Genomic DNA, 25,245 nt, shown 5'->3' with positions numbered 1-25,245 from the left:
ACTGTAATAAAAATAAAAATTTAAAAAAAGCAAACTATGACTGCGTCCTAGTCAATTTCACACCCAACAAGGTTTTTTCCTGGTATGCAGAAAATAAGAGGTGCGCCGCACAGGAAATTAGCTTAAATGATGATCGCAGAGATACATTAAGTTCAAGGAGCAAACAGCTCTTTAATTTAAATCATGCTTGAGGATTAAGTGTTGCCACTATTTTATTTAGTTTTAGAAAGTAGACTACTATACAAGCTAAGGGCATAATGCAAACCTCTGCAGACCCTATAGTGCAGGAGGCCCCCACCTGTTCAGGGCCCCCATTCAGGCCAAGGTCAATGAATGTCTGTGAGATATTAGATACTTGTACTGCGTGAGGAGGGGAATACATTTGTGTTACGCCACTGGTACAATTATAGAGATTCCTTGTATATAATCATCCTCAGCTTGTGCAATATAATAGACTGCACATTTATGCAAAACATGTTTCAGATTTGAGGAGTAAAGAAGTGCAATTTGGGGTAATACCCAGTAAAAGGATTTTTTTATACATGCATTTGGAAAAATGCTTGTAGCTTTTTCCCAAGGAAAGGCCCATTGAATGCACAAAATTTAAGAATGACGATCTTTATCTGTGGATCATAACTCCAGAGAAATAATGATTTGTCACGATTTTGAGAAGATTTTGAAGAATTGTCTTTGCCCTATAGAGAGGATGGTTTGGAAAACCTCAAGATACCACTGAAACATGATGTTTACTGTTAAGTTTACTATGCATTTGAAGAAGGACTTGGATAGGATCGCTTCAATTGTTAGGAATATTGGGAAGGGGAGGAGACAGAAACGTATGTGTTTTAGATTGTTATATGTACTTGTTACTGGGATGTCTTGTGGCATAAGAAGTGGTGTTTCTCTACAGAAATGAAATTTTTCTGTAATCTGACTGTCCAATGATAACTAAATATTTGAGACTAAATATATACAGGCAGGGAAAAGAATGTGTTAGGTGGGGAACAAACTATATTTGACTAGAAATGAGTAGTGTTGTATACAGGGTCAAATTATGTATGGTAGCCTACATCACAGGTTAAACCTGTTCTATTTAACACACCTAGAGATGTCATGGAGAAGGGAATCCCTAAGTCTGTGGTTGCAGTATTAAAAAAGGAAATTATTGACAGTTAACAAAATAGATCTAACTGCAAAGGTCTGCGGCGACAAGATTTTAAGCTGCTATCATGCATTTGTCACAGAGCCAGATGCATAAAGACATTAAGTGCAAGACAGCTCTATCAACCAGGTACAGGTTTTGCAAAGCACAGAGAATGCCCTCATGCATGCACAGATTAGTGGCATTTGTCAGTGCCTGCAATGTTTGTTTTCTATTCGCTGAAATAGACAATTATCACATACAAGAGCTAATCATTAGAAGGCTGCTGAAATGGTCAACAGTACTTAACAAAGCCACTATCCTGGGACTTTATGTTTCCACTTTCCTCTTCCAAGTGGCTAGTTGATATAAATTATTACGAGTCTTAATCCTTGAAATGTGCTCTAACCATTACATTTCATCTGGCTTTAAAGCAGCACATTCATATCATTCTTATATATTCATCATTTAATGTTGTTGGACCTGACATCCTAGGTGTGGTTTTCTCTAAACTTTTTGCCTTCTAGCCTTCTGTTTTTGCTGGCCTTAGGACTCCGAACACCCACTGCTAACCAATGCTAAAGTGCACGTGCTCTCTCCTCTAAACATGGTAACATTGGTTTACACTAAATAGGCATTTTTAATTTACTTCAAGGTCCCTAGTAAATTGGAACTATATCTACCCAGGGCCTACAAACTGAATGCTACTAGTGGTCCTGCAACACTCATTGTGCCACCCACCCCAGTAGCCCTTTAAGCATGTCTCAAGCCTGCCACTGTAGCCTATGTCTGCAGTTTATATTACTATTTTGACCTGGCAAAATAAACATTTTACCAGGCCCAAACCTTCCTTTGTAATACATATAAGTCACACCTAGGGGATACCCTAAATAGCCCATAAGGCCCGGTGCAGCGTATTTTAATAAGCACAACATGTACCTTTTAAGTTTTACACGTCCTGGTAGTGAAAAACGTTTAAATTAGCTGTTGACTACTGCGAGACCTACCCCTTTCACAGGATAACATTGGGTTAACATTACTGTAAGAATATGGGTTACTGGCTGAGGGTGGTGAAAACCCTACTCAAGCAGCAACCACAATCTTTGTCAGTGTGAGGAACAAGCAAACCACAAGTTAACCTGTGCTCTACCCTCTGATACCTTGGCACGGAGCCGTCAGGCTTAACATAGAGGCGATGTGTACAGTATTTATGAAGCACTTCAAACAGCAATAAAGTGAAAACACCACACAAATAGAATACCACACCAGTTTAGATAATAGAAATAAAATGTAATAACCAAAATAAGACTAAAATAATACAATTCCAAATCAGTAGAACCGGAGATATGTCAGACTACTCTTACATATAAAGCCACAAGCCCACATCCCCCTGCCTTAAAAGCCCCTACATTGGTTACCAGTTGCCAGAAGATCCACATTCAAGCTCCTTTGTATCACCCAAAAAGCGATACATGGAATAAGACCATTCTTCATCAGGAATAAAATCACCAAATACATTCAACAAAGGAACCTCCGCTATAGATTGGCACCTCGCCTCAATATCCCACCATACAAGAAAAAAAACATACGGGGCACATCCTTCTCTGTTCAAGCAGTCAATATATGGAGCTTTTTACCCCCAAACATAAGATCCACGGATAACTACCTTATCTTCAGAAGACTACTCAAGAGTTGGCTTTTCCCCACATAACCACAATCCTCAAACATAAATATAAAGCATATCCCTCTATATATAAACATTTATATGGACTACAGATGTGTACCTACATACGAGTATTGCTTTGTAAAAACATGTATAGTAAATAGGTTTTTAAATATATAGATATTCATTATTTCTGCTTAACAAATGTACATATTACTTAAGGTTATATTATTCTATGTTTAACATGTATATATGTGACTGTATAAATAAATCTGTTATATCATAATTTATCTACAATTGCTTCACTACTAAATTACAAAAACAACAAAAAATAATAAATAAACTTTCAATACAGCAACAAACTGAATTTATTAAATACAACTTAAATCTATATATATTACCTTCCTTATACATATATACCTTCCATGGACTTATGTATCTTTATATTTATTGCTTTGCTTCTAATTCAGCATCCTCATTGCACTGCCCTATATCTCACTATACCTCTAGAAATATATCCCCTACTTTCACTCTGACTAATCTCAAACCTCATTCTACTACTCTCTCCAATGCACTGCCCTATTTCTCACCCTATAACCTCTCTCAATATATTCTCTACCTCCACCCTCTCACTCATCCCAAACACCATTCTACTACTATGATCCCCAACAAAAATCCTATGCGTCTCTTAATATATCCTCTCCCTCCACTCTCTCATTTACCCCAAACCCCACTCTCCTACTATGATCCCCAAAATAACCCTTTCTAGACCCTTCCCTCCTCTAGCCGTCCTTGCTTCATCTGATACCTTTTTTACAATTCAGATCTCCCAAACAAGCCTTTCTAAACCATCCCTCTTCTATCCCTTCACTATCCTTTCAATCCAAAAAACAGGTTAACTCAAATTAATTCAATATTTTCTCCACTAATCTGGTTTGGGTTCCGGAGTAGCGTGCTACCCGCCGAAAAGCACTTCAACACCTCATCAGGGTTAGCGAGTGCTATATTCCCACACTATCCTTTTCATTCCAAATAACAGACTAACATGTCCACCTCTCAAATTGATTTCATATTTTGCCACACTAATTCACCACCAATCATTTTTGGGTTCAGATGTAGCGTGCTACTCACCAAACAAAATCGCTTCAATGCCTCGTCAGGGGTAGTAAGCGTTATATAAATGCAATTAGAATTTTAAAGGTTTCAGAGAAAATATCGTCAAAAAACACAAAGCGCCAAATGTGAATGTCTGGTTGCGCCGCGCTGGGACAAATTCACAAGTTCAGCCTGACCGCGATGGCTAGCAGGCCAGCTATGGGGATCCAGTTAGGCCCGCTGAAAAATAGCACCTTAAATCCTGGTTTGCAGAGGTTTTGGAGGTCGCGTGCCAAGGATGCGCTGTGCATCAGAGGCAATGCAAGGTCTTGGGGTGAAGATCCGTTGCACCACAGCGGTTTCAAGCAGTTTTGGAGCTACAATGTAGTGTCGGTCATCAAGGATGCTGTCGATGAAGGGCTTACAATGCAAAGGCCTATGTTCAAGATGTATCACTCAGCAGTGTTTCCGATGAGACTGTGGGCTGCATACACAGTGGTATTGATGCAGAGTTTTGTGAGGAGATACGTTGGTACTGCTGGGACCACAGCTTGGCCTGTAGAGCCTACATATTATTCATGTAGTGTTTTTCACTCAAAGTATCTCATACTGGTTCTGCGGTTGGATAGATGGTTCCAAAAGGGAAATAGTCTATGATCCTTGTATAAATACTCCGGGCAGCAAAAGTATAATGCACTAGTATAAGACGCTGAAATAGGGTACTATTTTTATCATTTGTTGTAAGAAGATTCACCTTACAACGAGGGGTCAGATGTTTCAATCTATTGGCTGGTGCCCCTGTAATTCGTATGAGGTTATTATGTCACAAAGGCCACTTCGCAATGTATTCAGGGATCAGGAGGAAAGTATAGGTTAATCAACAGCCTTTAAACTGGTACATTTTTGGTTGGGAGCTTACTTACTTAAGAAGAGAGGCCCATCCAAAAATAGAAGGATTCTTTGAACAGTTTTGTCTTCAGTGCTTTAGTAAAAGATGTTAAGTTGGGAAGGGGTGGTAGGAGAGATTCCCAAAGAACTGTAATAACCAGTTTCCTGAACCTTCAATGTTTTGATCCTGTGCTCCCTTCCTTGTATTTATGAATATTGATCTGACAAGAACTACCTACAAGATCAGAGGTTGAGTCCTGATGTACAGAGGTTTGCCAGTTCACAGATACTGAGAGAGCAATGCCGAGAAAGACTATGAATATTATCAACTGGAAGACCCAACACACCTGAACAGGGCTTGGGAAGTATGGTTATAGGCCTTTAATTTTAAGCACAGTCTGACCACTTGCTTTTGTATTATCTTGAGCTTCCAGGTATCCTTCACTAGGCATGCCAATATTAGAGATCTTGCAAGTTCCATATTGATAATCAGTTGAACTGGAGGGAATACTGCTCTCAGCATCACTTGCTTAATGTTGGTATTCTTAACGACTAAAGTAATCCATTGTATTCTATAAAGAAACTCTTAACACCTCCTTCAGTCTCATATGAGGTACCAGGATCCAGCACTGGATTCTCTACTCTACAGGGAATACCAAGTATCAGCTAAACCACGAGGGTCCACTTGATGTAAAATTAGTAATTTACTTAATTCAACACATTTCAATGGCAATGGCAAGTATTATGAGACAGACTACACAAACATTTGTAATTCTTCCTAGCTTCTTTGAGAGAGAAAATACACTTTGTGGATACAAATACAATATACAGGGTCATGGTCGACGCTCAAGATGCCGGGTGTCATTCTGTAGTGTGCCTGCACCTGACATCCTGCTGCATCCTGATGCTGGCAACCACTAGCAGGCCAGGACATGCTGCACAAGAGCCTGAGACCCTAGAGGAAATCCGGAGATTCAGCTTAAGGCAATGACACCGGGTGTCTTGCACTGTTGTCTCAGGCCCTAGTGCAGAAGGTGGCCTTGGGGATTTAGCAGCCTGGTGTTTAAAGCAGAATAGGAGCTGTGAAATGGCCTCGACTGGGCACAGCCAGAGGACCTGTGACTGGAGGTAAGAGGAGAACTAACAGTGAGCCTGAGGGGAGCCTCTCATTACGGCTTTAGCTCATGGAGCGACCCTACCCATTGAGGCCAACTGAGTTCACAGGTGGACCCAAAGCTGATCTCAAGGGCCTCTGGATGATTGTGTGGAAGAGGCAACAGACACTTTCTTGGCAGAGAGGTGAGAGTATGCATCAGGAGAGAGCGTGGTCCCTTCTCCTCTATGGGAGATTTTGAGACATCAGACGTTTCTTGAGTGGATGAGGAGGAGGCCTGCTGGTCAGTTTGACGGATTAGGGCCTGTGAAGTAGTCTGGCCATAAGCAGAAATTATGTTGGGGGCCTTGGAACTGAACTAGCTCTTGGAGGGTGGGCGGGGGCAGAGAATCTTAAAGTAGACCTTAACACTGGCACTCAAACCATGGCGGTCTATCCCTGGGGACCCCTATGAGCTAAAGGGGTGCTACCAGATAATTTTTTCAACTGGAGGGGCCTCTCCATTCACCTGTTGGACACACCGGCTGGAGGGCTGATTTGCGGCACAACGAGGCATGGAGATCCAAGATTATTAGGGGCACTGACCCGAGACATGGAGCTGAGATGTTCAAGTAGATAGCACTGGCCGATCTCCTGTTTATAAATACTCGGATAACATCTAATAAACACCATTGAACCAGTCTTGACTGCCTTGACTGAATCCATGTTTTGGGTTTTGCGAGTCAGACTAAAAGGAATATATAAGTGTGACACTGCCTCTCCATTGAGATTCTGCATGTCACCAGGAGAAATGGTCGAGAACAAAGTCCCACCGAAGCAGGACAAGGCAAACACATTTGCAAAATTGCTCCACCAGCCTGATTTGGTGGTCACTGTGGCAGAACCTGAGTGGGGAAAACAATCTAAGGTCGGAGTGGGAGCTCATCCAGCCACGGATGTGATCCTGAAGATGATTTAGTCATCATACCTGGATCTGCAGACAAAGATAGAAGTGGTCAGGTGGCGCTAGAAGATGCAATAAAGAATCTCAAATAAACTGTTCAGAAGTCTTAATCAACAAATAGAGAAATGGCAGTCAGGATTGAAACATGGTGGGACAGTGTAGATGTTTTCTGTTTTATTTGTACCCGGGAGGGGAGGAGAGGGGTGAGGGGGTTCTGTGACCATGCTCCGGTGCAAATGCAGTTGACAGTATCACGGAGTGGCCCTCGGGGCATATGGCACTTTAATGCCTTGTAGCTGAAGGATTATCCCCTTGAAGACATGCTAAGGTATACAATTGAGTACTATTTTGAGTAGAACGAAAATTCAGTGTTGTCCCCTTTCACCTTATGGGAGGCCTTTAAAACTCTATTCAGAGGACGGGCTTTTTCATATGTGTGAGGGAAAAAGAAGTACAGCGTGCAAGAGATTGTGGACTGCAAGGCACAGGTAGTGTGGCTTGTGCATGGGCCAATTAGGGGGCTTACCGAAGTAGGAAATGGAAAGCTAGAGTGGTCACGGTAGAAGCAAAGACAAAAAAAATATGAATTCACCAGACATGTCCAAGAAACTATTTAAATATAGAATAAATGAGCTGGGAACAAGTCAGGTTAACTGCTATATCTATGGTCTCAATAAAATCGAGCTGTTGATGCTGTCCTGACACTCAGCAATGCAGACAGTCAAAGAATAATGGACTCATTGGGGATAGCAGCGGTCTGCACCACCGATTACAAAGAAGTTTGTCAGAAACAAACCCCTAACACAATTAGAAGCGATGTGTCCCATGGCAAACGACCTAAGTGGTAGGGTGCCTATAGAGGATGAATGTGGAGAACTAGACCAATCCAACTCACCAGAAGAGGTCCGAAAGGCTATAATGCACACCGATTCAGATAAAACCCGCCAATCAAGCTCTTTAAAGAATACTTCTCTCTGCTCTCCCAACACTTTCAAAGCTTATTTGAGGAGGCAGGACATACTGCCTCCTGGCCAGAGCAAAACCTCTGACCCTCGGTCTGAGGCCTGCTCTCTCCCCAGTAGCTCCGCTGTGCTCTGCTCCGCCGCAGATCCTCTTACCCCCACCCAGGTAGGGTTCGAGACCGCTCCGCTCTGTGCCCTCTTGTTGATACTCGTTACTGCGCTTGTCCCCATTTTTGTTGCATTTCATTTATTTAGCGTTTTGCCCACCTGTTATTTCATTCTTACATTGAGCCCATTTTGTTGCAGTTCGTTTTTCTGTACATGTGCCCATCCGTATTGTTTTGTTTGTTCTGTATTGGTTTTCCGCCGCCGCCTCTGCCCCCTCCCGCCAGACCGCCCCCACCTCCCAGCTGCACGTCCCTCCCCTACTTAATGGGGGCCGCTGCACAGTCACGCGCAGAGGGCGCGCCAAAGTCAAGCCCGTCTGCGCCGTCCGTGACCCAACCACGGGCAGCGCCAGGAACCCTGGATCTACGAGCCTCCAACGCTACAACTCCGCCGCTCTCCACGCACTCAACCCCAGAAGAAACTACGACTGCCAAAAATCTACACCGAACACCAACCATGGCCAGTTCTCCTGCCGACACTGCCGACAATCCTTCATCATTAACAGCGCCCCCATGACCGCTGAACCCTCACCGGACGCTGGCACTACCGGAGCTCTGACATGCATCCTCAATGTGCGCTCCCTACATAGACACGCCGTAGAGATCTGGGACCTGCTCGACACACTCCCGCCTGATGTCACCTTCACAGAAATCAAATCTGGACCAACGCCACCCCCGCCCCCAACTTCGCCTTCACCATCCCCGACGGATACTAGATCCAGAGAAAGGACCGCCCCCACCGCCCTGGAGAAGGACTCGCCATCGCACACAAGAGCTCCCTCCGACTCCCCACCTCCAGCACGAGCGACCCCCTCTTCAACACAACACACCTCCACTTCCAGATCCAGACCAGCCCCAGAACCACACTGCGCGGCACCCTCGCCTACAGACCCCCCAGACCTCACACCCTTTCTGCAACCACAATTGCCGACCTCGTCGCACCCCACACCATCACCTCAATGGACTACATCCTCATCGAAGGCCTGAACTTCCACCTCGACAACCGCAGCGACCCAGACTCTACCTCTCTCCTTGACAACCTCGCCAGCTCGTCATCACCCCCACCCACAGAGCCGGACACACTCTCGACCCCATCTTCGCAGGAGGGACTAACAGCCACTTCAGCCACACCACGCAGCCCCTCTGGACAGACCACCGCTGCGTACACTTCACCTTCAACACCACCACCGCACCCAAAACCACCACACACCCGCCACGAAGGAACTGGAGCAAGATCACAGAGGAATACCTCAACACCACCTTCTTCCACGACCCCCCTCCGCCACGACCGACGCCTACTCCGCAACCAAAGAACTTCACCGCCTCAGCCACCCCGTCAAACAACACCCCTGAAGGCCGCCTGGTTCACTATCGCCCTCCAAGAAGCCAAGCACTCCTGCAAATGCCTTGAGAAACTCTTGCGGAACAGGAAAACCCCTGAAGACCAGAACAACTACAGGAAGCCCTGAATAAATACCACCAGCACATAAGAGCCACTAAGCGGACCTTCTTCAAGAACAAAATCCACACCAAAGCAACTAAAGCTAAAGAACTCTTCAACATCATACAGCAGTTCACCACACCACCCAGCGAAACCACGACATCACACCATCCTAGGACCTCTGCAACAAGCTTATCTCCTACTTCCACCTGAAAATAAAGGTCCTCTACGACAACTTCGGCGAACAGACTCCGGACACCACCCCCCTCCCCACCACCGACAACCAGCCGACTATCACCACCTGGAAACCTGCGACCACTGAAGACGCCACCACGACCATGAAGAACACCCAGTCAGAAGCCCTAGCTGCCACCTGCCCACCACACATCTACCACAGAGCCGCCGCCATAGTACCCGAACTAGGCCGAACCATTAACGCCTCCTTCGAATCCGGCATCTTACCCGACGACTGGAAGCGGGCACAGGTCAAACCCCTCCTCAATAAGCCCTCGGTCGACCCGACAGACCTGAAAAACTACCGACCTATCTCTCTCCTCCCCTTCCCTGCCAATGTCACCGAGAGATTCATAAACGCCCAGCTGACCGCCTTCATCAAAGAGAACACCATCCTGGACCCCTCCCAATCTGGATCCTGCAGCAACCACAGCACCGAGACCGCCCTCCTCGCCGCCACCGATGACATCTGCATGCTACTCGACCAGGGTCACACTGCGGCCCTCATCCTGCTGGACCTCTCCGCAGCCTTCGACACAGTCTCACATCGCATTCTCGCAACCAGACGCCATGACACCGGGATACAAGGAACGGACCTCAACTGGATCTGATCCTTTCTCTCCAGCAGAACCCAGAGGATCAGACTCCCTCCCTTCCGCTCCGAACCCACAGAGATCAATTGCGGAGTACCCCAAGGATCCTCGCTCAGCCCCACTCTCTTCAACATGGCCCCCCTCGTCGCCATCGTCAGACAGCATGGGCTCAGCATAGTATCCTACGCCGACGACACCCAGCTCATTCTTTCCCTCACGAAGAACCCCAAAGTCACCAGACTCTGCTTCCAGGAAGGAATAAAGGACGTTGCAGCCTGAATGAACAACAGCCGCCTGAACCTCAACGTGGAGAAGACAAAGGTCCTCGTCCTTGGACCCTCCACCACCGCTTGGGACAACAAATGGTGGACTTCCGCCCTCGGGAGCCCACCCACCCAATCAGACCACGCACGGAACCCCGGCAGCATCCTAGACTCCTCCCTCACCATGACCCACCAGATCAACTACATCACCTCCACCAGTTTCAACTGCCTCTGCATCCTCCGCAAGACTTTGGAATGGATCCCCCGAATGCAGAAAGACCCGTCACCCACACACTCATAACCAGCAGACTGGACTACAGCAATGCCCTCTACGCCGGAATCAACAGAACTCTCCTCCACAAGCTCCAAACCATCCAGAACACCGCAGCCAGTCTCGTCCTCGAAACCCCACGCCATGAACACATGACCCAACACCTACGAGACCTCCATTGGCTCCCCGTCGAGAAGAGAGTAACCTTCAAACTACTCACCCACGCCTACAAATCCCTCCACAACATTGGACCCAAATACCTCAATTAGAGAGTCTCCTTCCACGTACCCAAAAGGAACCTATGCTCCGCCGACCTCACTTTGACAGAAACACCACGCATTCACAGAAACAGAGCAGGCGGCAGAGCCTTCTCCTACGTCACAGCTAAGGCTTGGAATGAGCTCCCAGTCAACATCAGAGGCTCCCCTACCCTGCACACCTTCAAGAAGAACCTCACGACCTGGCTCTTCGACTGAACCGGAGATGCACCCCCCCAGCGCCTTCTACGAGGCAACGGTAGTCATATTCCTTAAGGCAAACAAAGCAAACATATGGAGATGATGGACGGAGCACTGAAACTTTTCAGACCCTCACCCCCAGTCACCGATCTTGGTTGAATCCATCATCATTCTTTAGCTCACTTCGCCACCTCAGTTCAGACCCAGCTATATGCAAATCAGTCTTGACCCTGGGCCCGAACTGCCAAGCCTGGTCTTCCCTGAACCGGAAACAAGCATCCTGGGACCAGTTTCAGGGTAACACCCTTCATCAGCCAGGCTTGCTTGAATCCATTGGCAAAGTGAGCAAGGGACCCACGTCTAGGCATACCCTGCCAACTTAGGGCGAACAAAGCAAACTCAAGGAGATGATGGAAGGAGTGCCAAAACTTTTCAGATACTCACCCCCAGTCACAGATCTGGGTTGAAATCCTTAAGACTAATAAACAGTCAGAGGATTGTGGATCATATTAACCCATACATTTAGAAACTATGCTGTTGGCTAAACTTTTGGAAACAAGGTTAACCAGGGTGATTTGGAAGCTAGTGCAAGCGTACCAAAATGGTGCTTTACCTGGCAGAAGCACTAAGCTTTATCTGTGCCGAGTACAGGTGGCCTTAGCCAGGATGTCCCACTTCCAGGGTTTCGGCGGCCATATTGTTAGAAGATTATTACTAGGCATTAGACATGGTGAACTGCCCCTTCCTACTCAAAGTGCTCCGGATAATAAATATTGACCTTCATTCCCTAAACTATGTGCATGCACTGTATAACTCGACTGCACAGGTAAGAGTCAATAATTTTGTCTTTGTCATTTCTCAGAGAGCACGAAACCAGGCAAGGATGTCTCTTTTCTCTGCTCCTCTTGGGTTGGCTTTTGATCCTTCGGCTGAGTGGATTAGGATAGATGCGCAGGTGGATGGTTTGCTTTGGCCGAGTGGGAGGGAAGATAAGGTAACTCTTTATGCATTTGACATCCTCCTTTGTCTGCAGGACCAGCTGGCCTCCTTCTAGCGACTTGTCTGATTATGTAAGATCTACGAGGAGGCACCAGGATCGATGGTGAATTGAAACAAATCCACCTATATCCAACTTCTTGGTCCACCACCACAGCTGCCCAGTTGTGTACCCATCCAGATGACGACAGATCAATGTAAGTATTTGGGAATCATAACTTGTGATAGACCGCTGGCCTGGGACCTGAACATTGCCCCACTGTTGAGGTGCATCCAATAAGTGGAGGATTGGTCCCTGCTTTCCATCTCATTGATGGGCATGGTGGCAGGGGTAAACATAATTGCCCTCCACTGTATTATTCATCTACTATAGAATTATCCCTTTATCCTTCTACCCATCTCTTTTGCAGGAGTTCCGGCTTTGGCCATAAAATGTCTGAGGGCAGGAAGACTTTCTAGGGTTTCTTTCCACAAGTGTGCTCAATTAGTGTACGAGGGAGATTTAGGGTGTCTGACCTCAGACTATACTATTGCACTGTGCAAATTGTAATTTCTTTTATATATCGCTTACTAGCCCTTATAAGCCATTGAAGCGCTTTACGGCGAGTAGCACGCTACTTCATAACCCAAGGTTAGTGGTTAATCCAGTTAAACAATGGTTATTACAATTAGTCATGTGCTCTCAAGAAGAAAAAAAACACTGCAAGCATTTACTCCAGTTACTTTGTGACAGATTATATTAACATCAGTTAGGTGTGATCATTAATGGAGATGATGTGGTTTCAGGTGAATGGTTGGTAAAATAGATAGGCTTGGGGAGATTAGGTAATGTTAAGTTGCGTGGCTAGGGTTTTAAAGCAGGAGATGATGTGATCTATGAAATGACCTGCCAGTCTTTTGTAGAATTACAATAAGACAAAATAAGAGAGGCACTAGACTGAGAGGAGGCTATACTAAGAAATAGAAAGCATGCGGAGGATGGAAGGTAAGAAGAGGGTCACTGAAGAGAGAAAGGAGAGAAATCGCTTTTAAAGGAATCAAGTGGCATTCGGTCAATATAGGTTTTTCATGCAGGGTTTTAGGAGTATAGTAGAAGGCGGCTTTCTGCAAGCAATCTAACGATGTCAGCTGTAGAAAGCAATGAGAGGATGTAAGCTGTAAAAACACATAATGATCTATATCCAGGGCAGACAGCTTAAAACATGCAAGTTTGAGTGTACACATCACTTAAACATTGCCAACCTTGGTACACGGTTTGTGCCCTTTTGTAAGTGCAATAATGTAGAGAAAGGTGAATGCTCTGGTGGAAACATCAGTTGCCCGCTTTCTATTGTTGCTTGCCGGTTCATGAACTTCTCTGGCTGAAATTTCCCTTGGTTCCAACAGCATCTAGAAGTGGTTATCTGTGTATGAAGAAGACGGCCTCCCCGTAGATGCCTGTAAGGACGGCGTCCTAGCCAATCACAACGCTGCCATTGCATTTTTATTAAATTACCCCCACACACACCTTCCCCTCGCAACCCCATGCAACCCCCCGCACCCCTAACCACGATTCATGTTGGCCGCGACTGGCATTACAGTAGTCTAGTCTAGACGAGACCTATTCATCCTGAGTTGTCCGAGTTAACAAATGGATAAGCGTTTCAGCATGTGCAGTTAAAAAAAAAAAATAACTTTACCTCAAACTTTTCTGATTCATTAGGCTTACTACTGAAGTGCGAATTACCATAAATCTTAAAAATGATTTGTGTATTTTCCAGGTCAATAAATAGGTCTAGGCGAATTGATGGAATGAAATGGGCCATCGGAACGATATACAAGTTATACAAAAGCAGGGATATCATAGATCCATGATAAACACTACACGTCAGCTTCTCAGAGTTTGAAACTACTCATTACCAGGTTACGACAAATGTTCTATCTGAATAAACAATATCTACTCCACTCAACACCATGCTCCCACTGACAAACTTTTTCGAAGAACAAAATACAATCTAGTGGTGCATGAAACTGAATGCCACCAAGCAATCCAAAAGGATAAATGTAGCGGGCATATCTCGGTCTATACATCTATGCAAATTTTCCAACACAGCTGTTGATATTCATTTGGTACTACATCCATTACGAAGTCCAGCTAGCACTGAGTATAGCAAGACATTAGTCGCAGTTGGTTGAATACTGCCCCCTCCAAAAAGTTAGGTAGATATGTTTGTTGTGACACAGGCCTATAATAATCAATGCACTTAAGATTCAATGTGGCTTTTTAATAAATAAATACATTTCCAAAAAAACAGACCCAAATAAATTCTGTTTTCAGTTTAATTTGAACTTCTCTGGAAGCCAAAGAGGCATTTATCAGGTCCTTTACTTGAACACGTGTTTTAGCAATATCTTCTTGTGTAATCTTGCTGGAGTGATGTCTTCCTCTCATCAGGAAAGCTTACCATTTTTAATGCATATATAACACTTCGTCACCTAACAGCTGGAAATGGACCCAGTTGAGTTTTGTGTCTACTATGGAACAGCCCACAAAGAATTTTAATTAACGTTTCCTAATTAGATTTTAAGCAAAGCGAATTGTGTTAAGATTTTACTTAATTTTGTCTGACAATGACTTGCATATTGATTGCATTTAGACACTGAGCTTGCAACATGCAACACACTCGGAGGGTCTCTCGATTCCTTGATTATTGCAAAGATTGCTTTTGATATATTGGTCACTGACAAGATTTTTTGAGAGAAGTAAACAGATATTGCCTCATTTACAGCTTTCTCCCTCATTATCTCCTCATGTGGTAATGCAAGGAGGTACATGAGCTAGCTGGAGATATACCGGTCTTAAAGCCTTTACATGTGTCGCTTGGCGTCTTGTATGCCTCATTATGGCTCTGTTATCAAAGAAGATAGTAATGAAAATTTCAGAACTAAAACAAGAGAAAATACACCTTTTGCTTGTCAAAATTTAATATCCTTGACATCAACAATCATAGAACTGGATGGGATCATACAAACACAAACCTATATAGCTGCAAAAAAGGACAGGAAGAACATCTCTGTCATGTTCAGGTCTTCTTGTAAAGGACAATGCGACCTTAGAAATAAATTCTACTCTGAACCATAAGAAGGTATGCAGAAAGAACACCATGCCTGCTCAATAATGTTTCGAATGCTGAGTCAGTCAAGGTCACAACATATTTAAATAAAGCAATGAACGTGCAAAGAACAGAGAATGGCAGCTGAGCTAACGCTATCCAGGAGTTCTAAGCCACCAAAATGCGGAAAAACATAAGTTTCAGCTCAAATGTTTCATAGAATAAAAACGTGCCTTAGCAAGTATCTTGGAAAGTAAAATAAGGAGGGCTAGAAACTAGAGAAATCCATAGGAAAATCACTGAATAGAATTACTTTTTTTTTATTTATTTCAAAATACTTTATTGATTTTTTTTTTTTTAAAGGTAAAAAGAAACACACAAAGCCTGTAACAGAGTTAACATAAGATTTCTAAGGCAAAGTTACACATATACAATCATATAGACTGGTTACCATGCCTATATGGTTAGCATGAGATTAACCCAGGTGATCAATAGTAAAAGATGAACACTGCAGGCCGAAAGAAGGGAGAGGGGGGAAAAGGTGAAAGGGGAAAAAGAAAGGAGAAGAGAAGGGAAGGGAAGGAGAAGTGATGGTTAGTCGAGCGGTAATATTTACTTCCAAAATTGTATTATATGTTGGCAAAAGAGCAGTCCGGTATTGATAGGCCTAAAGTACAACAGCCTAGTACAGGTAACAATAATTAAATAAAAATATACAAGTGGCACGACAGTAACGGCACCAGTTATGATTCCATGGTGCACAATAGCGTTCATGGGGGTTCGTAAGAGTCTAGATACATGTCCAAAGAGTTCCACATCCGCCTGGATGATGGTTTCCACTGGGAGTTTCGTAAGGCTATGTTGTCTGCCCCTCTGAGATGTGTGATCCAGTTTATCCATCCTTTATAAGATGTCTTACTCGTGTTCTTCAAATTGGCAAGGACCATTTTCACCACAGATGTTAGTAGCAGGTCAAGTAGATATTTATTAGAGTCAGCTCTTAAGTTTGTGTTCATAAAGGCCATAGGTAGGGTGTGAAACTCCTTGACCAACGTACACTTAAACAAGCCATTTAAAAATTCAAAATACATTTCCCAAAACGGCTTTACTAGTGGGCACTGAAAAATATTTCTCTGTTGCAGTTCCACCATGTTGCGTCCTTCCGGAGACCTAATGTGAATAATCGGACAGGGGTCCAAAAAGCCTTGTGTAGTAGCCAGTATTTGGTTTGGGAGAGGACTGGGGAGAATTTATTGCGCGAGACAGACTCCACAGAGTGGCTCATACTTGTTCATTTGGTGGGGCTGTAGACTGTTGTTTCCAAAATGCTATTGTCTTGTCATTAATTTTAGAGGTCTTCGGGCTGAGGATTTTATAAATCCGGGAGACCTGGTGGCCCAGTTTGTTAATGTTTGTCACATACACTGAGATTGATGGTTGGGAGGTGGATAATTTGGCTTTTGAGAGGACCGTTCTGACTTTCAAGAAGTTGTAGAATTCAATGTCAGCTAGGCTATATCTCGATTGGAGGTCTGAGAATGTGACTGGGTATGAGGCTTGATCTAGTTGATAGGGGGAAAATGATACCTTTTTTAATCCAAGTGTCCAAGGATAGGCTTTTTCCTTTATACATTATTTTGCTATTGGACCAGAGGGATTCCATTTTAGATCCTTTAATACCATTCTCCAGATTTGTATCTACCCTAAGGAGTGCAATTTTTGGATTTTTAAAAATAGATTTGGAAGTATCTGGGTATAGCCTATTTGTTGTAAGAAGTGCAAGAATAGATTTACACTGCCCATTCTCACTTCATCTTTTGGAACACTCACATCATTTTTAAACTATTACTTTGATGAAAGTTGGAGTTTTAGGGAACTATCACATAAGTGTGTGAGGATCTGTAATGGTTAAAGGGAATAATTTGATGTGCAGTAAAGGCCAGCGAACTACAAGCTTTATAGTTGGAAGAGCAACCACAGTGATATTTATTATTTCATATTACACAATTCAAAAGTAGGACATGTGACCCAAATATGCCTTTTATGCTTACGGCTTGTCCTTGCTTTTCCCACATCCTTATCTTCACTTACTCGAATTGTTCTATCTACTGATATCACCCTTTCATTAGGAACATTTATTCTGTCGATTTGTATGGTAGTTTTAGAGTTTTCTATAAGATTTTTGTATCTTTTCATATATAATGTTATATCTTGTATTCTAAGACCTAAGTTTGATCAAATGCTTCATAAAAATTCAAATGGACTCAGAGCTATAAAGATATGATCAGATAGTGACTCCATAGTTAAATATGACACAATATTTATTTAGACAAAAGAACAGTATTTTATTGTCAATACTAATTGTCTGGAGGATATTAGTGTTGTCCATCACTTGATTGGCAACTTTGAGATGTTGATTCGGTGCCATTAATCTAAAATAATATTTTGCATCCATTCTTGTGTAATGTGCGGACATAAGGTAATTTTTCTTGTTTAGTCTCTGAGAAATTAAGTCTGTAGTAAATGTCCATGTCGATGATATATGTATTAACATTACAAGCAGACAATCACATAATCTAGTTGTTTGAGTTAAGCAGTGAAATCACTGGTGGTATGAATATCCATTTGACTTCTTCAAATTTTACTGCACATTGGCATGTTGATGCAGGTTTTCCCCATTTAAAGTTCTGTGTTTCATCCTGAAAAATTAGATGATCAAATCCGAAATCTAGTTTCCAAGCTGTCATGATCAATCAAGTCCAACATTGTGAACAAGCAAAGTAATATGATCATTGCTTTATGCCTAAAATAGATCTTGCATAGTTAGAATCAGTGCCACTATTGGCTCTAAAATCTGATTCGTAGCTGTCCGGTCCAATGTGCTATTTATTCAATTACATGAAGTCTGGTTCCAGGACCTTAGCCCGGATTATGAACTGTGACATAGCTCTAAATTTCCCAGGTTTCAATGGATGTAAGCTTCATTTCTTCAGGTGAGCCATACTCACATGGGCCTGAATGAGTACCAAAAAGGACATAGCAAAGCATTAAATGCCAATCCTACAGAACAATATACAAGCAAGCAAAGACACACATCTGCTCCTCTCCAGGCGACATTTCAAATGAATTAGTTTAGAGTAGTATTCCCCAAAGATAATTTGGAATGAATAGGGTCAGATGGTAAATTTCAAGATCAACAGAGCATCACAGGTATGTGAGGAAAATGAATTCCAAATTGCCATTCAGTGGCTCATACCTTCCTGACAGACCCCTACTCTGTAATCAACAGTAAAGTGATAAAACTTACAACCAAGTACATGGTGTGGGAGATATTTCAAATTCAATATATGCTCAAATCATATGTATAAACATATTATTCAACAGATAAACAACAAATAAGCCATGTGACCGAAATCAACACAATAATAATATTCCATGACAACATCCATCTATTTTGAGGAGAGGCTACTTTTGCTTAATAGAATCGACTTCACACGATGGTAGCAGATCCTTCCATCAATAGTTTCTTCAAATCCTTGTGTTGTACTACAGTCCTTCTTAAAAAGGCAATGTTTGATCAAAACATATTAGGTTTATCCGAATTCAGTCATTTTAAAGTGCTCTTCTCCACACTCTGATATAAAAACAAACAGATGAGGATCTTAATTCATCAGATCATAGTGATCACCTCTCTTCTTTCACATCTCATGCGCAACAGCCAGCTAAAACAGGTTTTAGGGAGACAACTTCCCCCTTAATCAGGGCAGAATGGAACATTTAATTAAAGCTAATCCAATATAATTGCTGGACAGGTTATATTCTTATTTGTTATGTGAGTCTTACTTGTCTTAATTCTAGATTGCGAGGGTGTATACAGCAGAATATTGAAAAAATATTATGATTGAAAAGCAATACAGTTTATAGGGAGGTCTGAAGGGATGTTAATGAAACATTACAGTACTTCCTACAATACCCAATAGTATTCATAGCAGAGACCGATATGTGACTAAAAGAAAACCGAGTGTCCATCTGAAAAAAAAGATGCCGAAATGGCAAATGCTTATATTTTTGGTAAATACTGTATGTTTTGAAATCCGCAGCAGGCATACCATACTCCTGCTATAGTCAGAAGTTGCCAAGACAAGGTGGAAGACAAGCTGAGCTTATGCGCTCTTTATAGGTGGTTGTATTATGTTTTTAAAATATCATTAAAACTTGGCGCTATCAAGATAGGCATGGTCCTGCCAGGAATCTTTTTGTCCATGGTCTTCACTTGGTTAGCATTCCAGATATAAATAGATCAGACATATGAAATTCCAATTTGCTAAGCACCAAATGTAGATCAAAGTTAAAACTGATACTGAAAAACTTACAGAGATTGTGGAGCTGGGCGTATTTGTACCATATCCAGAGGAAGGGAGCGAGGCCAGAGACCAACGACGTCCATCAGTCCTGTTGTGAAAAATAAGATTAGAGTAAAATACTGAAGCATAAATGTACAGTAAAAAATCATCCAACTTAGAGCATGCAATTGATCCTGCAAGCATTTGGGAAACATGTATGTGAGGTAAATTATTAAGTAATTTTCTTTGGCAGAAGGCAGATAACAAGGGTGAATTGAAGAGCAACAAGTGGTATAGGGATAACAAAGAATTTATGAAGTGAACATATCATTTAGACATATAAATAATCTCCTGGACACAAAATATCGCTGATTTCCTAATATAGACACTTGTTTGGACACAGTGTACATTGTTTTATAACTAACTGTTCAAAATGAGTAAGAAATTCTTTAAATTTTTTTGTAGTGTTTTTGTTAAGCTGATCAATAATTTTTCAGCCACCAGAATAATATTAATAACATTGATTTAAGTACTAGCCCTAATTTGCATACCACATCCGTACATAGTATGGAGCCCAAGTGCTAATACTGCGTAAGTTACATTTGAATAAAGTTACTTCCGCAGCTGATTCTGTAAGTGGTATTGAAAAAAGGTAAACTGAAAGCTTCAAAAGTCAATGGAAATACGGATGCAAGTAAAATATCATTACATTATGTATCTCCACCTAAAATGGCATTCTGTAGCACACAGTTAATTCATTCGCCCATAAAAAGCTGCGAGTGATATACTTAATGACGAAGCAATGAATAAGGAATGCATTATATTAGGTTGAAATGATTGATCTTGCCGAGTTGAATTTTGTGGAACTGAGATAATAAAGGGGTTTCAAAAAGTAGTAAAAATAAAAATCATTGTTTTAATTCTGCAACAAACATATCACAAAGATTATACAGTTGAAAGTCTCTTGGGCTGGGATGGTGGAGGAGCAGAGTACACAGCTAGATGATCCTGCGGAGAACGCACCTTGACGAAAGTTTGACTACAGGGGTTCTCTTTTACTTCCCCTCCCATGGAGTACATAGGGTTAAGGCTGTAGGGTAATTTTGACCAATGTAAACAGAAGAGAGCGACTAAAGTCACTCCGCCTCTGATTTCCTCTAACCACAGTGTTGGTAAGAGTGGAGCCCTGTATTTGTTTAATTATTAAGATCCTGATGAATGCCGAGTACCTCTGTTGACAGAAGGCAGAAACATGTCGACCCAATTCCAGACCAAAATTCATACGGCGAGGGGATAATAACGTTCCCATTTTCACCGTGCACTTGTTTTTATATACCATATAGTCTCCTGGATCATTAAAAAAGGAAATGAGGTTACTATAATGGCTTTTAACTTCACTTATTCACTTTGGGCCCCACTTAGGTAGAAGTGCATCCCTGTCGTCAGGTGTATGCCCGCCCTCTATCAAACCGAGCTTTTAGAGGGCGAGGACTGGCCAATGATGAAGCATGACACCAGGTGGTGTGTGAGGCCAGTCCGTAACTTTTAGTGAGATGTCCACACTCACATTCACATAACACTACTCAGCACTTTTCAGGTCATTCCAATAGGAGCGGCCCCATTTGTGTGTAATAAGTTGTGCTGGAGGCAGGCTGCTTCCTATTACCCTGACAAGCCTCTAGTTCCCTTCCCCAGCAAGTCTGGGGCTAGTGTGCATTCATCTGGGATGGTGAAAGACATTTCAACTGAGGAGTGGCAGGAAATAAATCGAGAATATGCAAGTGTGATGGTAACCGTGCTAGCTGAGCTTACGGATGAAAAAAGGTTATAGGTGAAACAATCTGTGATCACTGTTAACACAGATATTCTTTACTATATTTTTCAGTCATTTTTGTTGTAACTTTTGCTGATAGTACAACAATGGGGAAACTAATAAAAATTATTAAAGTAAAGAACTACATAAACGACCCCAAGAGATCAGCAAGTTGGTCTTATAAATCTTGCATGAATATTGTTTCTCCCTGTTTATCAGCGTATGTAACCCTCATCCATTTTCCTTCTCTCACACCCATGTACCCCACATCTCGCTCAATTTCCCCATCAAATAAAATGTTCTGTGCCCAAGCTAGTCTCCTTCAACCCTGCAACGTAAAATCCATATCTCTACTCAGAAGACATCACCAAATCTACCCTCCGTTTCAAAACCGCATTAGTCATTAAAATGCCTTGGATGACCACCTCAAGTCCTCACACCTCACACGCAACAGCCAATATCCCCACCAGTTTTCTTCAAACTTCTGAAAAGACTAGCATGATATGCAGGCTAGTCCATTAACTCTCCACAAACCAATTCTGCACTTTGATGCAGGCATGCTTTGTCAATGCACTCTTACATATCCCATTCTTCAAAAACTCAGCCCACTTCTCTGCTTTCCACTCTCAACCTCTTTGGTACATCTGACTATTATTTCCGATATGCACTCATGTCTACTCTGGGCTAGGCATATTATACTTTCAATGATAACACCCAAAGCATAATCTGCCTCCCATCTTTTGTTCCTGCCTCAATGGCAAGTTATCAGTACACTCCCTACTAGTATTTATGGCATCTTACAGTATTAGAGCAACTACTGCATAAACAGAAATAGCCTACATTTTTAGCAAAGCACCCACAAACATTCCCTCTCGTGTCTCATTTTGAACAACATCCCACTCCCCCAACAAGTAGGTTAGGGGTTGTCTTTACTATCAAAACTTCATACACTAGAATTAATACTCTAGTTATTAGCAATATACACTATTACAACAACCTCTTCCCTGGTCTCACATACAGCTCCTTCGAAAACCTCAATAGCCCAAAGGGTTCCCAACTCACCCGTTCAATTTCCTTATATCGTCCCCTTTCCCACATCAGACATTAGACCAGGTGACAGGAAATACGCAAAGGGGTTTTGTGCAAATTCCAGAGCCTGGTCTCAATATTCATCTCTGGCCGGGTCCTCCTTTCACCTACCAGGCTGAACCAACTTACTAAGTACTATCAGTAAACAATCCAATAATTATCTGATTAGCTGTAGACATCTATGGGGCACCTCCACAAGCAGGTCTGGTACAAAGATTGAACATGCTGCCTTAACTAATACTTTCATCCACTCAGAGCATTATCGTCATCTTCAGGATATTCACAGTAGGTTCCAACCAGGCATAGCATAATGCACAGGACTCTATTTCAGCATAGCTTTTACCAGCTCCATTCTTTTAGAAATTTGGAACAGACCTAATTTTGATGAGGTCATCACATTGCTCTAGCTGACACAAAAGGCCTCAATTCGATGTCGGTCACAGCCTCGACCACTCATTGGAGGCTTACCAACCGACATCATGGTTTGAAGTATTTCAATGATGGTAGTTGGACTTCAAACCGACCCGTCAATCTGACTGGCTTCCAACGGGCTCAAGAAGCCAGTCTGTCAGGCGGGACTGCCACATAATCCCTTACAGATGGGGTTTCTGCCTTCGAGATTATGATGTCTGTTTCCGACAGGCTTTCCATTTCAGGTTGTCTGACATGGAAAGCCGGTCAGAAAGGATCTTTGGGGGCCCCAACTAGGGCCCCCTTCCTTCTATGGGCTCCGGTTGTTGGCCTGGGGGTCACCTATGGTGCTCACCTGTAAATTCCTGCACCCTGTGGCAGGTACCTTGAGGTGCCTGCCACAGAGGTGCAGGGATTTACAGTAACTCCCATTTCTCCATGGGGGTTTGTGCTGCAGCCGGTTTCCGACCGCCGCACAAGCTCCCATAGGGAAATGGGGGTTTGTGTGGTTGCATCGTAATTGCAGTTTTGGCCAACCGACCCGAGGCCGGTTCGTTTGGTAACTGCAGAGATGTCGGTCAGAGGCAACTCCCGATCATCATCATAATCAAGCCCAAAGTGGTTTGACTTCCAGTAACCCCAACAATCTCATTGACAGGTCACATGGCTGTGGGAGACCATTCATGATGTAGATGATGGCCTTCTACTCTTGATCAAACTGAGATTAATGATTTCTTCTAAGTGCAAAGATATTTTCTTAGTGGGCCAAACCTGGCAGTAACAAATATAAAATCTTTACGAGTCACTGTGCAAGTTGAGTGCAGGAGTGTGTTCCAGTTACTAATGTATGTAATTATGTTGAAGCTAGGACACTAGATTCTGCAGCTTGATGGTAGTGCTCTACCCCCCACTAGAGATGCTTACTACCTCCAAGATACAACACACCTGTGGGGCATTTAGAATGAGCCAATCCCATGCAAGTCAGGCCCTGCATGTTCTTTGGGTTTCTTGCTGACCAGTGGGTGTTAGAAGAATCCCAACAGTTTAAGAGCCATTGGAAATTACCTTCTACTGTCCAGCTGCAGTTTCTTCACTTGGGCGGGGGAGCATTGCTCCTCCCCTGCCCAAAGCGAGCTAAGGAGGGAAAAATAAAATGGCAATGAAAAGATTTCATTGCCATTTTATTTTCCTGATGTGCACACTCATTGGACTGCAGCAGCCAGTTTGCCCAGAAACATGTGGGGCGTGTCCTCTGCTGCCACATGGCAGCAGAGGACAGGAGCAGTGGCTGGCTGGATGCTCCAAAGTGCTCATGTCACTTTAGCTGGCTGGCTTGCGCCGGCCAAAGTGACATGCACACTATGAAGCTCTCCACCTAGTTGTCTTAGACAGCTGGGTGGAGACAAAGCACAGGCCTACAGGGCCTGAAGGAGCATCCAGCCAGCCCGCTCCATCTAATCCTGGTGCTGCTTTCACAGCATGAGAGCAGCGCGAAGATTTGTTAAGGGAGTTGGCTGCTCCCATGCTGGAGCAAGAAGAATATCAGGACTGGCAAGGATATGGAGCCACGCAAGTTACTTTTTGAAAAATGTATGTATTTTGTTTCCTATCCCGTTATTTACAATTCTTTTCCCGTGGCCACGCTGTGCATCACGTATGTGTTTTAAAAAGAATCTAAGTTACTTGGTACAAGTCAATGCCAGCGGCGGTTTGCCCGCCCGCCACTCTCCATAGCTGGCAGCCACCACTGCTACTGTCTGACAAGAGGATTTATGCTCAGTGTAGATTGACATGAAGACCTGTCAACCTGATGAACACTTTAGAATGCTTTCACCAAGCTGATCCACTCCACCACCTTGCTTGGAAGTAAAATAGGATCAAATAGCTGACTATAATCTTACAACCAAGGTAGGCGAGGTTTAAGCAACAAAACACAAGCTCAACTTGAGGATAAGAGCTCTGAATGGACTTGTCATGCTCTGAATAAACACTTTCTAGACTCTTCCCTCCTTTATCCCTCCATTATCCTTTTCAATCCAACTAACAGACTCACATGTACACCATTCAAATTAACTCAAACTTCCCTATACTATTTCCCCACTAATACTTTTTGGGTTCCGGACTACTGTGCTACTCACGAAAAGCGCTTTGACTCATCACGGGTAGTAAGTGCTATATAAGTACAATTACAATTCCTCATTGCCCAGAGCATCCAGAGGTTTAACAGGAACTTGTATTGGGTTTGTCTAGATTTGCTTCCGCTGGATT

General features: G+C 43.1%; 1 protein-coding gene across 11 annotated transcripts in view; it reads right to left on the bottom strand.

Annotated features, from left to right (window-relative positions):
* Nucleotides 1-25,245, bottom strand: part of MAST4 (microtubule associated serine/threonine kinase family member 4) — a 1,731,733-nt gene that overhangs the window by 311,803 nt on the left and 1,394,685 nt on the right. For all 11 annotated transcript variants that reach the window (XM_085631988.1, XM_085631996.1, XM_085632003.1 and 8 more), the window contains one exon: nt 19,695-19,773. In XM_085631988.1, the coding sequence (XP_085488114.1) occupies nt 19,695-19,773 (79 nt within the window). The remainder of the gene's footprint in view (nt 1-19,694; nt 19,774-25,245) is intronic.

The sequence above is a fragment of the Triturus cristatus genome, chromosome 2_1 (genome assembly GCF_964204655.1).
Source record: "Triturus cristatus chromosome 2_1, aTriCri1.1, whole genome shotgun sequence".
NCBI classification, from domain to species: Eukaryota; Metazoa; Chordata; class Amphibia; order Caudata; family Salamandridae; genus Triturus; species Triturus cristatus.
This window is presented reverse-complemented; position numbering and strand designations above follow the sequence as displayed.